We start from the raw sequence: 21,090 nt of genomic DNA on the forward strand, positions 1-21,090 counted from the left end.
TTGACTGGGTTCTCTGCCCAGAAATTTACCAGTGCATTAGGGAAAATGAAAGAAGAGTAAGAGAAGTTAATAAGGATCAAGTTACTGAGAAACTGTACATGGGAATTTGGAGATGAGAATCAAGTTTTACTAATAGATTCAGGCCAAGGTTCTCAACCACAGTGATGATATAGATGACAAGAAACACCACAAAGAGAAGACACTAGCTCTGGAGGATCCATGAATCCCAGGAGAATAAATTCATTCATTGTTGTATGGCTCTTTATAGCTTATTTCAGAATGAAGAATTCATTTGCTGAGATAGCAAAAAAAAAAAAAACAAGAAAAATATTGTTCCCCGAATACCAGGGATATCAAATATTTCATTCCATGCTTAAATAAGATTCCTCTAAGCTGTTCTGAGAATATGTCTATTAATCCTTCTTATTTTAATATTGAGATAAAAAGAAATATTCCTTAAGTAAACTTAGTAATCTATTTTATTTTAAAATATGCACACTTCTTGGGGTGCAAGGGGAGTTCAGTGTTAGAATTCTCACCTGCCATGTGGGAGACCCAGGCTTGATTCCTGGCCCATGCACTTCCCAAACAAAGAAGGAAGCAAGCAAAAAAACAAGAATCAAAAGAAAAATTCAATAATTGCTGCTGCAATAAAGGAATACTCACATGGAAAATGAATGAAATGTGACCCCACCATACAGCATACAAAAGAAAAAAATACACATTTCTGCATCTGTGTGTGATTTTCCTACATCTGGGGTCATGCTGTCTTTCCCTCTTCACCCAAGCCTGTATAAGACAATTTACTTTAAAAAAAATTGAAACTCTGATCCTTTTATCCTTTTAGTTAAAATTCTCCATTGCCGATAAAGTTACAGTCAAACTGCTTAGACCTTACTTTAGCTGTATATTACCCTTCTCTTTTGTATTTCTCTTCTCTTTCCTGTTCCTTTCTTTCCTTTTCTTCATTTTCTTCTCCTCCAATCCTTCCCCTTTCTCTCTCTACCTCTCCCCCACCTCTCTTTCTCCTCCCCAACTATTCTGAACTATATTTTATTACTCTGATTGGATCATGTCCATTGAGACATACCAAAATACTGCTATTTTTTCCATCTTAGAAAGAATATCTTAATCTTATTGCCTTTGCCACCTATCATCCCATTTCTTTACTGCTTGGCAGTAAATTTAATGAAATGGTCAAACATACTTTCTGCATCCAGTTCTGCTTTTCATGTTTTCTCTCATTCCCATTGCAATCAGTCTTTCCACCCCATTATTCCGTTGAAGCTTTGGTCAAAATCACTTGTCATCTTTGTCTTGTTAAATCCAGTGTCAATTCTCAGTCCTCATCTTTCTTAATATATCAGTGGCATTTAATAAGTTGATTGCTTACTTCTCCTTAAAAGGCTTTTTTCCTTTACCTCCTAGAGCATTGCACTTTCTGAGTTTTTCATTTGCCAGTTTCTTTGCTTATTGCTTCTTTTCTCCTTCACTTTTCTGTTGGAGTTGCTCAGAGCTCATTCTGTTAACCTCTTCTCTTTTCCACCTACATTCTTTCCCTTCTGATTAGTCTCCTGGCTTTAAACACCATCTATTTACTTTAAATTCCTGAATTAATATCTCTAGCCATGACTGGTTCCCCAAACTCTAGACTCACATATGCAATTGCTAACTCACAATTCTACATGAATATCAAATAGAAGTTCAACATGACCAAATCTGACCTCCTCATAACCCTCAACATATATCATACCCATAGTATTCCCCATCTCAAATCAATGATAACTTTATGCTTTTGTTCACACAGATGAAAACAAATAAACACTTTTCAGGGAGACTTTTTTCTCTTATCATTTTCATACATGCCATATCCAGCCCATTAGTTACTTCTGTTGACTATATTTTAAAAATATCTGTATCCACAAGCCACCCTTTTTTTCCTCCATGCCTAAAACTGTGGCCCAAGCCAACATCATCTTTCACTCATATTTATACATTAATCTTTTAACTGGTCTTTCTATCTTTAAAATCAGCTATTCCACCCTGTAAAATAACCACATTTTAAAATTGTGCAGCCATTCTTTACATATTCTGCTTTTTGCTTATATAATATATGCACTCAAATATATTGATATTATATGCACATAGACATAATTTTGCATGAATGGAATAATATTCTATATGACATATGATTCTAAGTGTAATATATATGTGTGCATGTGTCTATATGTGTTTTAAAGAGGAAGGCAATATTTTGTTTTTCTAACTCGACTTTCTCACCAAGTGCCCACTATTTAGATTCAAATTCAGAGAAATGTTTGGAGTAATCCAACATGCCTGGTGGTACAAGAGGACATTTTATACATTGTCCTTGGTAGATTATTCACAAGCCAGAATAGAGATAGAATTCCTCTTGTATAAATGAAAATTTGTCCTCATAAATTTTAAATAACTATTCCAAAGTCACAAAACTACCACAGCAGAATAGTAATGGAGACTGAAAATATAAATCAGTTTGTCAATTTATACATATATTACCATATAATTGACTTATTTAATACCTTTCATTGGTCACTAAATTTACCCAGATGTTTTCACACAATACAAAAAGTTAATTAAATGTACTTACTTTTCCACACATGTATATATGCATATACTACATGCTAATAAGCTATATGCAAATATTCATGTTAACTAGTCTATGAAATTCTTTCTGTTTCTGGTGATTCCAAATCCCTTCTCAAACTATATGTGGTCGCAATTTACTCAGTAACATTAAAAGCAGAGTTTCAGACATATTCTATTTAAGATGTGTAGTCTCAATTGCTGGAATGTTTTTTGAGCCTCTCAGAAAATTTTAAATATGAACACTTTAAGATAAGTCAAAACATCCTGCTTTTTTTCCTTAAGATATATTCTTAAGGAAATAAGGATATTTCTTTGTAAGTTTAGTTGTGTTTTATTTATCAGTTTCTAGAGGAATACAAGTTTTCTGGTTTTCAACAGTGAGATTTACAGCTTTGTTGATCATAGAAGTAGCATCAGGAAATCAGGAAAACTAATTTAACAAAGAGTAATAAGTACTGCTTCTGAATACAAGACAAAGGGTCAGCCTTACCAACCTGCAATCATTTCCTTGAGATTTAGAGTCTGCAAAACACTAGCAAATCTAAGGTCTGAAATATGTTAAGAATCCACAATTAAAATGTGCCTTCAATTTTCATTGAGGTAATTGAATTAAATTTTCCCCAATGAGACATTTATACTCTGGAGAGAATTACAAAAAGTATTTCATTGTCCTGAAACTACTAAGCACAGAATTAAGCTATGTAGTTCAGAATTCAGTAGTTTCTGCCTCCAAATTTCAGAATTCCACTTAAATTATGATTTCTGTCATTTCAAGTAGAACATGTTTCTCACTTAATTCATTCATTCATTTTTTTCTTCCAACAGCAATTTAGTGATTTTTAAACATTTTTATTGGCTAGAACTGTTCTATGTACTAAGTAGTGTAGCTAACAACAGTCTTGTCCATTCTTTCAAAAGGCTTGTAGTCTGGATTTGTGGAGAGACAGCTATTATATGGTGATAAAAAAGTATAATCAAATGCCACGTTTCCCCAACACCTTTCTGATCACAACTTGTAACTTCCCATTTACTCATTCCTGTCCACATATGCTTGTTTCCTTGTTTCCTTAGAGAAACAAGGAGGATGTACCTCAAGCCTTTGTATTTATTGTGATTATACTTGGATTTCTCATTTACAGATATTCATATAGCATTATCCTTCTACTCAGGCATTGCTCAAATGTTATTTCCATAGAGAGCTCTTCTCTAACACCACTGACACCATTTAGCACAACTTTCTGTTTCATTGCCTGCTTTACTTTTCTTCAAAGCATGCACACTTTTACATCAAACACATATACTCACACAAACACAAATATATATGCACACAAACTGATATATACTTGATATAGAAAATAAATTCTTCTCCACTTGAATATGTTTCATGAGATCAGGAACTTTGTTTGCTTACCTGCTATATCTCTAGTACATGGTGCGTGCCAGTTATATAGTGGATAAAATTTTAATGACATGAATACATATATAAAGGGTGTCTAATTTCTTGCACCAAGGACCTATTAAGGAAGTAAATCTGAAGAGAAAAAACATTCATATCTAAACATGTGAAAAGACATTTTAAGCCAACAATAGTAAATATGATGTTAAGATAAAGTCTCTGTTAGCAATACAAAAGATCCTATAGTTTTCATTATTTTATAGGTGACTGAGCATGATAAGAAAGTAATGAAAGCAAATTTCTTAATCCTTTCATATTACCAAATTCCCTAGAGACCAAGTTGTTAATTCAATACATGAATCTAGAACTCAGGTCAGGGCTAGGGATATGGATTTGGGAATCATTGCAGACTTCTTAGATCACCTAACAAGTGGATGCAGATGAAGGCTGTTAAGGATTAATTTTTTGGTGCTCCAGGATTTAGAGGTCTGCACAAGGAGGAGGAAGAGCCCACAAATCTGACTAGGAAAAAGTGACCAGTGAGGGAGGAAGAAAACCAAAAGAGTGATATAGAAGCCTAGGAAAGATGTTTCAAGGCAACTGGATGGGTCAGCTGTGGCAAGTCCTACTAAGAGATTAGATAAAATAAGATGGTAGAGTAATTTTCAGATATGATATATGGAGGTCCTTTGAGTCCTTAACAAGATTATGGTCATCGGAACAGTGAAACAGAAACACAGTTGATGTGTTAGAGAGTCAATGGAACATGAGGAAACAAGGACAATGACTACACACTGTGCTTTAGAGAAGATTAATTGTAAAGAAGAACAGGGAGGCATTGATGGCTGGGTGGGGCTTTCAGTCTATGAAATTATTTAAAAAGGTGATACTAGACCATTTTTGTGAGCAAATGAGGATTTTCCTGCAGAATTGGAGAAACAAATTGTTGGAAAGAGTACAAATATAATTTCAGAAGTAAATCCTATGGAAAACTCCAAGGAAGTGGAAGAGCTGGTCAAAGATAGAAACAAGGACACATTGAAAGGAGAGAAGGAAATATAAATATTTAAAGGTTGGCAAACTTATCTGATTATTTCTACTTGTGGAGGGGGTGAAATGTGAGGCAAGATCAAGGCCACTGAGGGAGTGCTGGGGAATTTTCTCTAATTGTAATAAGCAGGTTTGGTCAAGGACCAGGGCAAATGAATAAGTTTAAATAAAGTTGGGCTACTGTCAGAAGAGTAGAATGGAGGGTAAGGGGAACAATGGAATTTAGGATGATTATGTGAGTGATTATATGATAGACTGAGAAAATCTCAGCTGAGCAGTGAATGAAATGGGGGTATGAGAATAGTGATGATTAATAATAAAGTGCCACTTTTCTTAGATTTGTGATAAAAAGTTGTTAAAAGATAAGTATTATAGTAGATGATTTAGAAATGAAGGGGGAATGAATACAGATGTGAACCACAGGAGAGTTTCAGATGTCTTTGAGAGAAACCTTGGTGAATAGGTAAATGTGGGAATTATGGGGAGATGAGGAGACTCCTCATACAGCTTACAGTAAAATAGGATGGCCAGGATGAACTAACTCCTCCTTTGGGGACTCACCTGTTTATTCAGGTTTAAAGGGGCTTGCAGAGCACTGCTGTCCTTGCTCACGAATATTCTCCCTCATAGGTGTTGGAAAGGGAAAAAGTAGTGAATAGACATTTACTCAATGTCAAATGATTGCTTCAATCACCTCCACCATGCAATGTCACCCAAGAAGGCTTTATTTCTTTGTTCCAAATTTGCAACACCCCCAGCCCACTACAGTGAGCAATCAGTAGATCATTTAATTGACAAAAGTTTATTGAAATCTATGTGCAACCTTGGGAGGGGAAAAGATTTAAATTTAAAATACAATAATTACTATCCTTGCAATATTACAATTAATTCATAAAGCCAGTAAGTTATTCCTTCAGTATTCCCGTGCTTCTCATATTAATATAATACCCAATAAGAGTCTTTTTTGTGTATTATTTGATGCTCTAGACATCCATATAGGTGTAATAATTGTTATCTGTATTAGATGATGTGGTATACCGCACAGGCTTTCTCTTCCAGATTGAAGAATTGAAGTTGTTATTTCCGCAGCTGCCAGGTATATCAGCAACTGATGGTTCACAGGTAAATTTCTCTTTGGAAACTTTCTCTGCTGAGAGGAATCACTTTGCCCAAGATTATACCCCTGTAAGAGGATATCCCACATGCAAAGCTGGATAAGAACAAATATCTGACACTTTAATCACAATTGAGAATCTCTGCAGGACTGTCTTAAGCTCCAGAGCTCCATATGAGATCACCTGAATGTTCTGTGTCAACTTCATCACAATTCCACTTCTTCTGTCCAATGCTCCTTCTCTCACCCCTTTATAGGTACTGCTTCTCTGTGCACTCTCCAGTAAATTTCCTACATATAAATGTCTGTCTCAGAGTTTGTTTGCCTGGAGTCCAACCAAAGTCACTAAATTACATATAATGATATTGACACCAACAGAACTAAATGTTGGGTTGTAATTAAATACAGCTCCGCCAATTCCAAATGTTTTGATATCCAACCTGTATTCATTCATCAGGTAGACCTATGTATATATTTTAAGATGCTAGGATACTAAACAATCCAAAAATTTTATATCCTTTACCTTGACACAAGTAAAAGGCTCCATTAAAGGATAAAATTATTAAGAAATTGTAATTTCTTATACATAACAGGATGGGATTTAAGGTATGTGCTTCTGTAAGATTTTCTTTAGGGCTTCTTTCACATCTTTATTTTTCAAACTGTAGATGGGGGGATTTAGCAAAGGGATGACCACTGTATAAAAGACAGACACAACCTTATCCTGCTCCATTGAGTAGTTAGAGGTAGGGCGCAGATACATGAAGAGAATTGTCCCAAAGAATATGGTGACAGCCATAAGGTGGGAAGCACAGGTGGAGAAAGCTTTTTGCCTGCCTTCTGATGATGGCATCCTCAAGATGGCAATAAGGATGCATAAGTAGGATGTGAGGATGATCATAACGCAGCTGATTACAATAAAACTGGAGAAAGCCATGATGACAATGCCATTGATGTAGGTGTCAGAGCAAGAAAGTTTGAGCAGAGGTGGTGTGTCACAGTAGAAATGGTTGATCCTATTAGAGTTACAAAAGGACAATCTGAAAGTCATCCCTGTGTGAATGGTTGCATTTCCAAAGCCTGCTAGGAATGAGGTAGCCACCAGCAAGAAGCAAATTCTCTCCGACATGAGAACAGGGTAGAGCAGGGGGTTCCAAATGGCTGCATAGCGGTCATATGCCATCGTGGTCAACAGGAAGCACTCAGTCCCCAGGAAGGAGCCAAAAAAGTAGAACTGGGCAGCACATCCATTGAAAGAAATCACCTTATTCTCAATTACAAGGTTCACTAGCATCTTAGGAGTGACAGAAGAGGAGTAAGAGGCATCGACAAAGGAGAGGCTGCTGAGAAAGTAGTACATGGGGGTGTGGAGACAGGGATCAATCTTAATCAACATGATCATTCCCAAATTACCCACCATCGTTGCCATGTAGATTGACAGAAACAATCCAAAGAGGATAGTTTGTAGATCTGGGTTCTCTGAGAGTCCTAAGAGAATAAATTCTGTCACTTCTGTTTGATTCCTGCTTTGAGTCTCTTTCATATTTCTGTTCATTTGAGCTGGAGTAAAATAAAAGAGAAAAGATGACATTTGGTTGGATGAATACATGGAAGTGCCATAAACAAAATTTTACAGTATATATCCATACATATTCTAACAGAAGAGCATAAAGTGAAAAGTGATAAACTTGATGTCAAATCACAAGCCCTATATCTGAGTACTAATTTCCTTAGCAAGTGTCTGAGTATCTATTATCCACAAACTGACACTCCCTCTGGCATTAACTATTTATTGAGTAGTAACAAAGACTTAATATAGAATTCTCAACATTAGGTATAAAAAATAAATCAAGTGTAATGTTGACATACCTTTTAGATGTAAAGTTCTGGAGAGAGATGATGGGATGAATTTAGACCACTGAATATTCCTCTGCAATACTAACATAATTAATTAAAAAATAAAAAGTTAGAAAAATTAATCAACAGTGTCAAGGGAAAAAGCTGAATCTCTTAGGAGATTAAAAAAATTGCAAACATTGATGGTCAAGGAAAGATGAAACTATGCAGCTATTATAATTCCAAATCATCCCACTTTCCCAGAATCATTATCTGTAGGAAAAAAAGCATGTCAGTAAAACCCTGAGAATTATCAATAATTTGATATTTAGAGAACTTGTTGGTAAGAGTGAGTAGACACCCCCCCCAGAAAAAGGTAGTGGAATTTACTAAGATAGTGAAAACTCCTAACGCTAAGGTTCCTAATATCACTAAAGAAACCAGAAACACAGCAGCAGCACTTTAAATTTTCCAGGTATCATAGTGAATTGTGGAATAATTTAATTCCAGGTAATCCAAATGGAAATAAAATTCATCTCTGATAAGGAGTAAGGAACCCTGATACAGGACAAAAAAAAAATCTCAGAATAGATGAAGAGTTTAGATCTTCAAATAAAAGTGTGGACAGCAGTTCCAGTGGAATTCTTCTCCATTTCCACTCCAGTCTCTCACCCCTTCCATGGCCCTAAGCTGTGGAACAGTAGTTAAAACTAGTAGATAAGCCCTCAAATTATAATTCAGAAGTTAAAACAAAGTGCTAAAAAATCTATTATTACTCACAGCAAAGAGTCATTTGATACTGTCTGAAATTGAAATATGGGACTAAAGTAAATTGATACCTTTGGAGATAAAGGATCAACTGGACACAGCTGGGGAGAAGGATGGGCAGTGACTAGTTCCATTCTCCACAGAAAAGTCTACACATGCTCTGTGCCCCCTAGTTTCCAATGGGATATGGGCTTGATAGACTCATCTATTGCAAAAGCTAGCATGTTCAGAGAGTATAATAAAACTTTCAAAGTGCCATAACATCCATTGTCTTATGTGAGCATCACCACAAATCAGTGAGGAAGATAAGCAGGTATAATCTTAAATCAGATGACGTATGTAGATTTCTGAGATAATCAGTGGTAAATCCTGGGTTAATGCATAATTCTCCTCCTTCTCCTTCTCTTTCTCCTTCTCCTTCTTCTTCTTCTTAATTTTGGTTTTAAATTCCCCAAATTTACAAACACCTTACACCCACTGTGCTGGTTTGAATCTGTTATATACTCTAGAAAAGACTATGTTCTTTTAATCCATTCCTATGGCAGCAGAATTTTTAATTTGTGTTTTTTTTTTCCCATGGAGATGTGATCACCAAATTCCTGGTGGGTCTTAAGCCTTTTACTTAGTCCTCTATGAAGAGAATAAAGACAGAAAACACAAAAAGACAGGTACATAGAGCAGAGAGGCAAAATTAAGTGAAGAAGAGAAACACCCTGGAGATACTAAAAGAAGACTCATGGGACACATAAAGCTCAGAGAGGTGTCCCTTGAGAAACAAACAAGGACACATGGAACCTTAAAGCAATTGAACCTGGGAGCAAAGGACCAGCAGACACCTTCCCATGTTACAGAGGAACCACAGAAGCCATCAACTTTTCTTCATCGAAGGTATGCTCCTATTGATGAGTTAATCTGGGTGTTTCCATGGCCTTGGAATTGTAAATTTGTAAACTAATAAAATTCTATTGTAAAAAACAATCCATTTCTGATATACTGCATTCCAAGCTCTCTAACAAACTAAAACACCCACTAAGTACCAACTCACCCTTTCTTATTCCTCTCATCCCCTGGTAACCTCAAATCTATTTTGTATCTCTATGAATTTGCCTTTTTTCATATAAGTGAAATATTACAGGGTTTGTCTTTATGTGCCTTGCTTATTAGACTCAGTATTATGTTTCCAATGCCTATCCGTATTGTAGCATACATCAGAATATCATTTCTTCTTATGCCATACACATTGGCGTACATGTTTGAGTCTGCTTTCAAAGTCTTTAGTACAAGAAGTAGAATTTCTGGGAGATATGGCAATTCTATATTTAAGTGTAAAAAGAACTGCCATGCTGCTTTCCACTTTGTCTGTACCATTTTACATTCCCAAATACTTGACTCTTGGTGGTAAGTCATTTGCTGTTCTTCAATACCATAGTGCCTTCTTGTGGTGGTATGAAGCTCTATATACCCCAGAAAAACATGGTCTTTATATTTAATCCGTTCCTGTGAATGTGGATCTATTGTAAATAGGACCTTTTGGTGAGGCTACTTCAGATAAGGTGTGTCGCACCTCAATCAGGATGTGTTTTAATCCTATTACTGGAGTCCTTTATAAGAGAATGAAATTAAGACAGACTGGGAGAAAGCCATAGGAAGTAACAAGCTGGAGGTCAATGGAACCTGGAAGAGAAGAAGAGAGACCAAGAGATGCCACCACGCACTTTTCCATGAGGCAGAGGATCTAAGAATCACAGGCAGCATTTCACTTGCATTATTTTATTTAAATCTTATGGAATAGGTAGTGTTATTATTCCCTTTTGACAGATGGCAAATGTGAGATACAAACAATAAACTTGCCATATGGAATACCTAGAATAAACAGAGTCATAGAGACAAAAAGTAGATTACGGACTATCAAGAGCAGGGGGGTAAGTGATATGGGAAGTTATTATCAATTGGGTACAGCATTTCTGTTTGAGGTGATGAAAAAGTAAACAATATTGGGAATTCAATACCATTGAATTTTACAATAGAAATGATTAGTATCAGAAATGTTAAGTTGTATATCTGTTACTAAAATCAAAAGCTAAAAAAAATAATTTGCCTAAAGTCATAAAGTTAAGCTGAGTTCATACTTCATATTCTCTTAATATTTGAGATCATTTTGAATGACACCCTTAATTAATAGATGAAAGAATTCATAAACAGAGAACTAAATCTCATAATGCTCAGAGCTCTATAAATACTCTAGAATATATTTAGTAAAAGAAAATACATCCACATATCTTCTGAAGTGAAAACATGATTGCAGTTGTTGGAAAATGTCTTTTCTAGAACTTACATTGATTTATTTGTAATATTAATGAAATACCATTTGTTTAATGTCTGTTGCTGTCAATTGTACACTTTCATCACCCCTGTTTGCAATATATCTTCTTCTACCTTGATTTTATAGTCAATTCTGTAACACAGAGATTGTCTGAGTTTTCATTTTCTGTGAGTTTCTGAAAGTAGTAACAGACTTTTTTGAGATCTTTCTAAAGTATTTTAAAAACAGTCTTAAAATTCATGTTATGTACCACTGCTTACATTTCTCTTAATGTTTCACAAATCTTCTAAGAATAAAAATGGACTGAGCATTTAACTAACATATTTTAGTCACATAGTGCTTTTGGGATTTTGTTCCAGTTGAGTGGTTATGGGAATTAATAGGAGTATGATATTTTTCTTTGTGTCATTAAGTTATATGGACAGCATCCTTTTTATCTTGTACTTACCTCTTGTAACTGTTTGAGTTCTTCTTTTTCCCTTTGCTTGTTCCTGTTCAATGCTTACATTCATGAAAAAAAAGCAAAAGTGGAAAAAACTCATTTTAGAGAACACACTAACTGTAATTCTTCCAAGTTAAGCAGTTGATGTATTTAGAATATACCTTAGAGGAGGCTGTTCATTATACAGATAAGAACTAGGTAGGAAAACTTAAACCCTTTACAACTTCTCATTCATAAGAAAGTCATTCTGCATTATTCCGCAGAAATCCTGTATTCCTTTAGGAGAGATATCTTCTTTCTTTTACCTTTCTTTAAAAGTAAATAGCTCAATTTCTTAAATCAGAGTAAAATACATTTCAAACTATAGAATACATTGCTGTGGTGCAGCTGTAATATTGCCCACAACAACTTCTAATTGTAGAGTTCCTACACTGGGATCTGGAGGAAATACCCTGATTTATTACAAATAAGATATATAGCATGTTCTCTGGTCTCTGAGAAAGCAGCTCTCATGTCACCTGATGAGGATGACTCATTTCTTCCTTCTGAACTAAGGACTTATTATTTTTCATATATCTCTCCTTTACCTTTGGGGCACCTGGGCCCAGTGGAGACTGGATTTTTCAGTCACAATTGCTACCATTAAACATCCTTTTACTATCTCTCCAGGTAGTTAGTGGGTTTTGCTCCTTGAGGGAATTGAAAGAATACACCTAATAACAGATTCCCTCAACCTGTGGTCCCATGCCTATAAGGGATATGTGTACTATAAGAAATTATGTGACCTCAGTAAAGGAGGTATGGGGAGATGGAGAGATCAGCACTGTTTTCACTGGAACCCTGTCTCTGACCCACTGATTATGATTTGGTTAATCCACAGTATCTTTCTGCATCTCCACTTTTACATATCTAAGTGGCAATTCTAATACTTGCCTCAGGGGTGACTCGGGAGATAAAATAAAATAATGGATATGAATTATTGAGCTCAATGCCTGGAATATAGCTCAATACCTGGACTTAATAAACAAGAGCATAATCCACTATAACATTCTTTCTTACTTTCCAAAATAAGAAATGACTACCAACCAGTAGAGCCTAGATTCTGACTTAGTAGGGGCTCCATTGACCAAATGCATCCTCCATGTATGAGAAACAGGATCAGAAATTGAGATGTGCAAATATCTGAAGATCATCTCAATTAAGTATAGCACCTTGAGGAGATGCTTACTCTAATTTGCTTTTCTGTACCGTATAATTAATGTAACTTGAACTAGATGCTGGGAGGCTTGAAGATGTGTTGCTTCACCTGCAGCAATTCAGAAAACTGAATTATTATGCATTATTTTTGCTAAGTCTCATCTTTTGTATTTTATTTGTTTCTTTTCAATAAGGAAAATACAGTAGGTTCTTATCAACACAAAGCCTGAATCACAATTGGCACACAATGAAGATTTATTTAATAATCAATCATCCTTTCTCATCTAAGTGTGAATTAGTTGTAATATGGGAACAGACTGTGATGAATTAAATCAGATTGAGATTTGCATAAAGAGAGTGTGAATTGAGGTTGGAAAAATGATGACAGGGCACTAAAATATCATTGGGAGGGACACAGAATAGCAGGAATCTATGTAATAGCAAAGTGAGAGTAAGACCACTGGACCACAAATGTGTAATTGGGATGTGAACAGGATCAGTGGTAGGGTCTAGTGAGCCCCGGGTTATGATGCATATACCCCAGAGCTCTTACAATAAGCAGAGAACCTATTTCCAATCCCAGGTTGAGTGTCATTCAAAGAGGCATCAGACATGTGAAGCTGTATAACCCTGCCACTAGGATTATGACCATAAGAGCTAGAAATGCAATGTGATCTCCATGGAGAATTCTGATAATTCAGTGGTATTCAGCCCAAGGAACTTGGTATAATGAGAAGGTTAAGTTGAAGGTTAAGTTTCAATGGACCCTTCTTTAGTACCATGGTTCTCTAAAACCAAATAAACAAGCCACAAGGATTTATTAAGCAACTAATTGAGGAAATATTAGCTAATAAAGACATGACCTTGGTTCTAGAGGAGCTTACAAATGGTCAGTGAAAAGATAGAGGCGGCATTTAAATGATAGAGAAAACCTGTTCAGCCGATCCTGTCCCTGGTCATAAATAGAGAAGACTGGGGATAATTATAGCAGCTTGTATTAATGAGCATGCACTACTTGCCAAGTGCCCTTCTAAGCATATATATTTCAAAAAAAAAATTATAAAGAATTTCCATTACAGATTAGTAAACCAGGTTCCTAAGAATTAACCAGCATGTCCAAATAGCTAACATAGATCAGAACTCAGCTCTCACAGTTTTTCCTGATTCCAGAATATGAATTGCTAACCATTTTGTGTTTCTGCACCCTAAAAGTGACTAAAAGAGGTCTTAAAAATGTCCTTTTGCATTAAATATGTATAACACATAAACTGTAACAATGGTTAATGGTTGATATACATAACAAGGTAAAGGACGAACAAATTGGCTAATTCAGCAGTTGTGTGTGGTATCCTTGGGTGAAATGGTTGCAAGAAAAGTATTGAATCAGAAGTATTAGTACTGGAAAGGTGGGGTGGCCAAATGTTCACCTTAGTGATTTATATATCACCCATTACTTGAGAAAATTAACTAGTTAAGAAAAATTATTTAATATCAGAAAGCTAGAGTTTAAAGAGAAGGTCTTAACTGACTAGCATTTTCCTGTGATGACATTATAGAAATGTATGGGTGTCACATGATGGGGGTATGCTATAAGATTTAGTGGGGGCTGTAGCAAGGGCTTAAAAGCCATACAAATTGCAATGCAAGCTCTAGCCACAAAGAATTACCCATGCCTCACAGGACTTTCACGTATTCTGCTAGCTATATATGGACTTGATAGGATTATCTTGCCTTGACTCTACCTCCATTTTACATGTAAACATAGTTCACATATTAACACAGTGCATTATTTCACGTATTTTACATATAACAAACTTGCCACAAATACAGTTCTTCAGTAATTCAAGGGAAAATCAAGAACTGTTCAGCATTTTTAAACTGATATCGTGAACAAGAAAGTTGCAAGATTGGTTGAGGTGCCTAGATAACACACCTGTATCAGATTGCATTTTTAACTGTCACATTTATGGAGAAACATGTACCTGTGCAAGCAGCCATGTCTAATCAATTAGTTACTAAAGTACATATATGGTACTTTCTTTGACTAGTGTAAAACGTGAGTGCAATTGAACCAACCATGCATTAAAAATATAAGAGAAACTACACAGAAAAGGAAGAGCTTAGTAAATTGTAAAAATATAAAATTAACTGTGTGGACATAGGAAAGCTAATTAATTCTCTCTCATTCCCTTTATCTGTAAATCAGAGACTAATTTCATCTGAAATCAGAGACAATATAATTATGATTAGAGGATTCAATTGAATCACATAAGTGAAGGTGCCCCACTGAATCACAAGGGAATAAAAGATCTCAAGAGATGCACTTTTGTTACTCTGGCTACCGAACTATGCTTGCAGACAAGTATAGTTTGTCTTGCAAATCATTCGGTTTGCAAGGGCTTTCAAGCATTAGCAAAATATGTTTCTCAGTGATCACAAAATCACATCTGGTAGGCAGCTTTTGGGTGGGCAAAGCAAGCAATGCTGCTTCTGAGTGCTTACATCACCTCAATTGAAGTGTCTGAAAATATTTCCATTGTGTTTTCTTCTTTTATCAGTAAGATCAAAAGAAAAGAGTATAATCTTTTAGGGGATGGCAGATAATCAAAACTTTGAGTCTCCTGTAGAGAGACTCAAATGTAGAAAGGATTTAATCATATTTCTTTTGGAGATTGAATGTGACTCTGAGATTTAAATACCTTCCACACACAGGAGTAAGGGTGGAATAATAAGTAGGTCAGAGATAACTACAGAAGCATTTTGCCAACTTTGGATTCTTCTAAGGATATTTGTTCAGTATACCCAATCAAGAGAAGAGGAGATATTCAACCTCTCACCAACAGGCAGAAAACAGATCAGGTCACAACTTGGCATTTGGGAGAAAAAGGGAAAGAGTTGTGACCTTGGGAAGGTGGCACATTATAATACCCAGTACTTCTTTGAGTATGACTTCTGCTTGTTGCCAGGTCCATGCCATTTTAATATTTCAAAAGGATACCTTAACAATGGGTTTGGCTTTTAGGAATCCTACAATAAGTTGGATTCAGAGAATGCAAGAATTTGAAGTTTCCATAGACTAAGAGAGTCTGCACTTTCCACCCCTTCCATCTCAGAGTTAAGCAATCTATATACAGTACAGCAAATCACTAATACCACAAAGTGTTAGTGACAGAAACAGAACTGGAGCCTAAAGTACCAAACTCTTATCCTAGTATTTTTTTCATAAAACCATGCAAAAGCAGGTGATACTTAGAAATCTGAAATATATTTAAAAGCCTGATAGCAGGCTTTTAAAATGAGCATGAATAACTTATACCTGGCTCTTTCCCAGAGATACATCTTTTATCTCTTCCAGTCCTGCTTGCCACTTATTTTCCTATCTTATTCTTTTCAATGCATGATCACTCATTCAACACAATAGCCATTGAATCAGCAGAGAAATACTTGAGACCACCATTCCTTCTATGCTAAAAGAAGACAATTTGATATAAACTCTGATATGCATGTGCACAGTTTGGATCTAAAATTTTAGCCCCAGTACAACTGCCCATTTAAAAGAACGAGGAATTCTTAGGTGGTAGCTGGAACTATGTCTTAGGTAAGAGAATAAATACTACGTGCCTGAAACATCCTGCTGTATCTAAAAAACATGGGTGATACTGTCAGTGACAGAGGCAAGAACAAAAGAAAGGAACCAACCTAAAGAATCTCTTGCTGATAAGTTTGTGAGATTCTGAGCACCAAAAAAAGTAATTTTATTTAAAATGTATTGAAACAATGAAAGCTAAGAAAACCATGATCCTCAAAAAATGCATATGGTGTGTATAAGAAGCAAGTGAAAAAAAAGAAGGGTAATATAGTAGATTATTTCATTTTTATTGGGCTTTAAAACTAAGGTACTTTATTTAATATGGTTAAAAGCATACATAGTGTATATAAATATATAGAAATGCAAATACATATACATGCACCCATGCTTTATTCATATAAACAACAAATGAAAATGTAAAGTATGGAATTTTCTACATATTATCAGCAGAATTAGAAACTCTACAATCAAGAGAAAGGAATAATCAGCATTGATGCATACACATGATAATTACCATCAAAGGTTGTCATGCAAAATAACCAAGTTGAAACAGCATAATTCCAATATTCTGAGTTAGATATCAGTTCGTACATGAAAAATTAATTATGCTGGCTCAATTAATTCTAAATATTCTCTTAATTAGGATATAGTTATTACAGAATTAAATTAGTCTTGGATAATTCTCATTTATTAAGTAATAATAATAATAACAACATTAAGATATTTTTCTTCATCTGGCTAAGTGAGAATTGAAAGTGCAATTTTTTAGAGGAAGATAGATGGCAAAAAGACAAAAAATTATGTTTAAAATGACAGATGTTAAAGTCATATTGACACTTAAAGCTTAACCATGAAAAGGAGAAGCAATCCTTTGACACATTGTTCCTATTTTATTTACTTCAAAAGAAGAATTATTCCATTCTTCAAATACAAAACAAAAATTTGAGAGTGTAGATCTTGTAACTTGGCTAGAATGAGAAAGCATTCTTACTTATTTTTCCCTTGAAAGGTTACTTTACTTTCAGGAAAGTGACTAAAATATAGGAAGATTAGGCATGTAAATACATACATACATACATATGTAAATATGTATGACAATAATAAGAAAAAATTACAATGCAGAAATAGACATAATGAAGAAATTAATTAGACCTAAATATTTGATGTTTTTATTTAGGCTTTAGTGAACATTTGCAATATGGACTGTCATCATTATATTGAGAATACTTTGATTTGAATAAATATATGAACTTATCTGTGTTTAATGGTTAATTAAAGGATAAATACCTAAGGAAATTTAATTAATCAATAGAAAATATATCTATGACTTAAGAGGATTAAGTTTAGGTTAAACATTTAATAAATGGAGCATTAAAAATACTATAATTAAATAGATCCCTTTCCACACAATGATGCCTCCTAGACATTAATCAATCAATAATATAGATATTTTTGCTTGGTTTGTCAGTTTATAATAGGGAGGGCCTTTAGAAGACCACAGAACCCTGTTAACATTCCATGAGTCATACTGTATAAGTTCCTGTCCTCACAATGGTCATTATGTCTGTAAACAGAACATACATCCCCTTTGCACAGATTGGATTACTTCATCTTGTCTGGGGAGATATTTGACTTCCACTGCATGGGCAGTGTCCACACTGATATTAAGAATAGCCCTAGAATCAAACCCTCATATGGGGTTTCTGGATTAATTTGATCACATATTTAATTAGTTGTTTGGCAGTAGAAATTTAGTTCCCCACCTTCATCCAAACCAAAGAGGGATAATGACAAGTTTTTAACCTACCTTCATGGTAAGCAGACATAAGATATATACGAAAATATTTTGCTAATGTAACTAAACAAATAGAAGGTAAAATATGTTAGGTTTTACCATATTAGCTTTGTTTGGTAAAATTTTGTTTTTATAAATGAACCAAAATAAAAATTACATACTTTTAGCACTATAAAATTCAGTAATCATACAAGGTGAATTCAAATAGCAAAGCTAGTTATAATAATAAATTCATCTCATTTAATCACATTAAGAAATGACAATTATAAAAATAGACAAAATTTCACGGATATATTCCTATTTATTCTAGTTTACGAATTCTTATCCATATTCCTGGACTGTGGCATAGACCACTGTGTCCGGTACTTGAACAGCGATATTGTCCATAGACTTTGTCGAACCGAATGTCAGCCCACGTGATGATCCTGTTAGTCCAAAGGCCGGATGGAGCATGCCACCAGTTAAAGTGACTGAGTGCAACTTTTCAAATATGTGCCTTCAAGGGTGAGGGGGACAGGTAGGGCAAGCTAAGTTTCCCTCACATGCACCATCAATACCTAGGTTATTTTCAACCACAACATTTAGCGTAGACTCACTAACATTTCCTTTGATTGTTACTATGTGACCACTGTGGTTTGCAGAGTGGACCATTGTCTTATCTTCTGAGCTTCTGTGTGCTAGGATCTACATACTCAGTGGTCGGCTCAGCCCCCGCCCTCCTGACCCACCCTGGGTCCACAGGACCCCAAAGGCTACCATGTGAGCTCCAGCAAAGAGAAGCTACAAGCAGTGGAGGCAACACGCAGGAGCCAGGCACCCCCAGTGGTGGCTGTGCCCATGTATTTTACACACACACACACACACACACACACACATATATATACACACACACTTACATAAACATATATGTGCATACACATATATTCATAATTTTTTCAATGCTTAAGGCAAAAAAAAAACTTATCCAGAGTAGAACTGGTTCCCTCAAGCAAGGGGAGAATACGGACTGCCTCTTCAGGAGGGATGTTTGTTATTAGACTCATCCTTGACTGCCCAATAACCTATTGCATATTTTATGGTCCTTGCTCTTCCTTCCACGAATTCGATCAGCCTGCCATAGAGCCTCTGGTAACATTTAGCGTTTAATTGGTATTATGATTTTTCTATCTTTGCAGTCAGGTCCTGGCTTGGGACTCAAATACATTTTTCCTAATGGACTGCGAGCAAGTAGAAATGTCTTCAAAGTTTCAGGTGAAGTATTCCAATTGCCCTTTGAACCTTACAATTGTATATTAATATTTCAATTCAAAAGATCCCTCATTTTTATAATCAGTATTATCACAGTAGTCATTGTGTACCATAATCAATAGATTTTTCACTCCCCCACTCTCTGCCTACATCCCATGAAATGATATCACTGATAATAAATTATCATGATGAACCCTCATGGCAAAGATTACTAGTGTCCCATTTCCCTGGTTGGAAATTTATCTGAAAATTCTTAAATATGTGATCAAATTATTCCCAAAAGCCCATTTCAGAGTTTGATTCTAGGGTTATTCTTAATATCAATTACTGTAAAGTTCAGGGTTTATCTTTTAATGCTGGCCATATAAATGGGGCAATTTAAGAAGAATTAGTAAAGGGACCATCTTTAGAAAGAAATACAGTATGAAAAACTGCAGAAGATACAGTAGTCCTGTGCTACAGATGCTTCTATAGCTGGGCCCGAAGGGGCAGGAAGAAAGAGCAGTTGCCAGAATCCTAAGAGAAAGAGGTTTTGTGCTGGTAGCACAGGACAAATACTGCGGCTTTGCTCAAGGGAGGATTGTGGTCCTCACTGACCTCACAGGGGAAGAATCCGGGTTAAGAACTTACTCTTTTCTTTCCTTCCAATTCAATTCCTCCCTACATTGCCCAAGAGTGATCAATACAGTCCCAACAAGTTGGTCTCCTGGGTCAGAAAGCAGGATGGAAAAATGGAAGATATCAGCACATTAAAGAAATATTAGTGTCTGTATGTTTATTAATATTAAGATGTATATATAAGTGAATACATGTGTGTAATATCCATGTACATTTATTTTATTTTCATTTGGATTCATTAAAACAATATATAATGTGAAGGACAGTTATGACTGAATGCATCTATCAGTGGGGAATTGCAGCCTCTAAACAACACCTTTTGAGTCTTATTAAATAAGATTGGTCTGACTTTCTCAATAAGTAGCTTCATTTAATTGCCTTGTTAGCCATTTCCCCAAACCATAAATCTGTGAGGTAGTCCATGAATCTAATACACTTGGGACCAATTAATTGTTATAAATGTTTCTGGAACCAGCTGATTTGACTATGATAATGTTAAAATGATGGTTTTGCTGTGAATTCAAGGTAAGTTTATATGATTCAGGTACTACTGCTGGCATACAAATTTTATTTTACTCCCATAATGATTCTACAGCCATTTAGTATGGTTATATGATAAGAGGTACTAAAATCTTCATTCCATTGCAGTCTTCAAAATTACTGAGAGTAAAAAGAGTGTCATAATTCTCTATTCTAAGCAGTTAGGAAATGCACCTTGCATTAAAGAAAGCTGAAAAACTGCATAATTGACACAGAAATCATAAGACTAATCATTAAAAACATTTACCAAAGGAGAAAGCTTTTATGAATATCTCAAAACCCAAGAGAATAGAGATTATAGAAAGACAAATTTCAATATGCATGCCCAAAATAAATAATGAAAAAGTTTATGCTTCTGAAGTGGGACCAAGATGGCGGCTTAGTAAGGTATGTGCATCTTAGTTCCTCCTCCAGAGCAACTACTAGGTGAACAGAAACAGTGCAGAACAGCTCCCGGGGCTACGGCAGGGAATGGACACACAGCGTACCCCAGTCTGGACTGGCTAGACTGACTGCGAGACTCTGCTGCAGTGAGACTCCCGAGCG

At 35.4% G+C, this 21,090-nt stretch overlaps 1 protein-coding gene across 1 annotated transcript; it reads right to left on the reverse strand.

Moving 5' to 3' along the window:
* Positions 1-6,789: 6,789 nt before the first annotated feature.
* Positions 6,790-7,743, reverse strand: LOC143666581 (olfactory receptor 5AP2-like). The gene has a single exon (XM_077140243.1). It carries the CDS (start codon positions 7,741-7,743, stop codon positions 6,790-6,792), a length of 954 nt encoding a protein of 317 aa, XP_076996358.1.
* Between the last annotated feature and the right edge of the window lie 13,347 nt (positions 7,744-21,090).

Source organism: Tamandua tetradactyla, chromosome 23 (genome assembly GCF_023851605.1).
Source record: "Tamandua tetradactyla isolate mTamTet1 chromosome 23, mTamTet1.pri, whole genome shotgun sequence".
In the NCBI taxonomy this organism is placed as follows: Eukaryota; Metazoa; Chordata; class Mammalia; order Pilosa; family Myrmecophagidae; genus Tamandua; species Tamandua tetradactyla.

Excerpts from the sequence above, each read along its gene's own strand:
- LOC143666581 (XM_077140243.1), bottom strand. The coding sequence starts at position 7,743 with ATGAACAGAAATATGAAAGAGACTCAAAGCAGGAATCAAACAGAAGTG.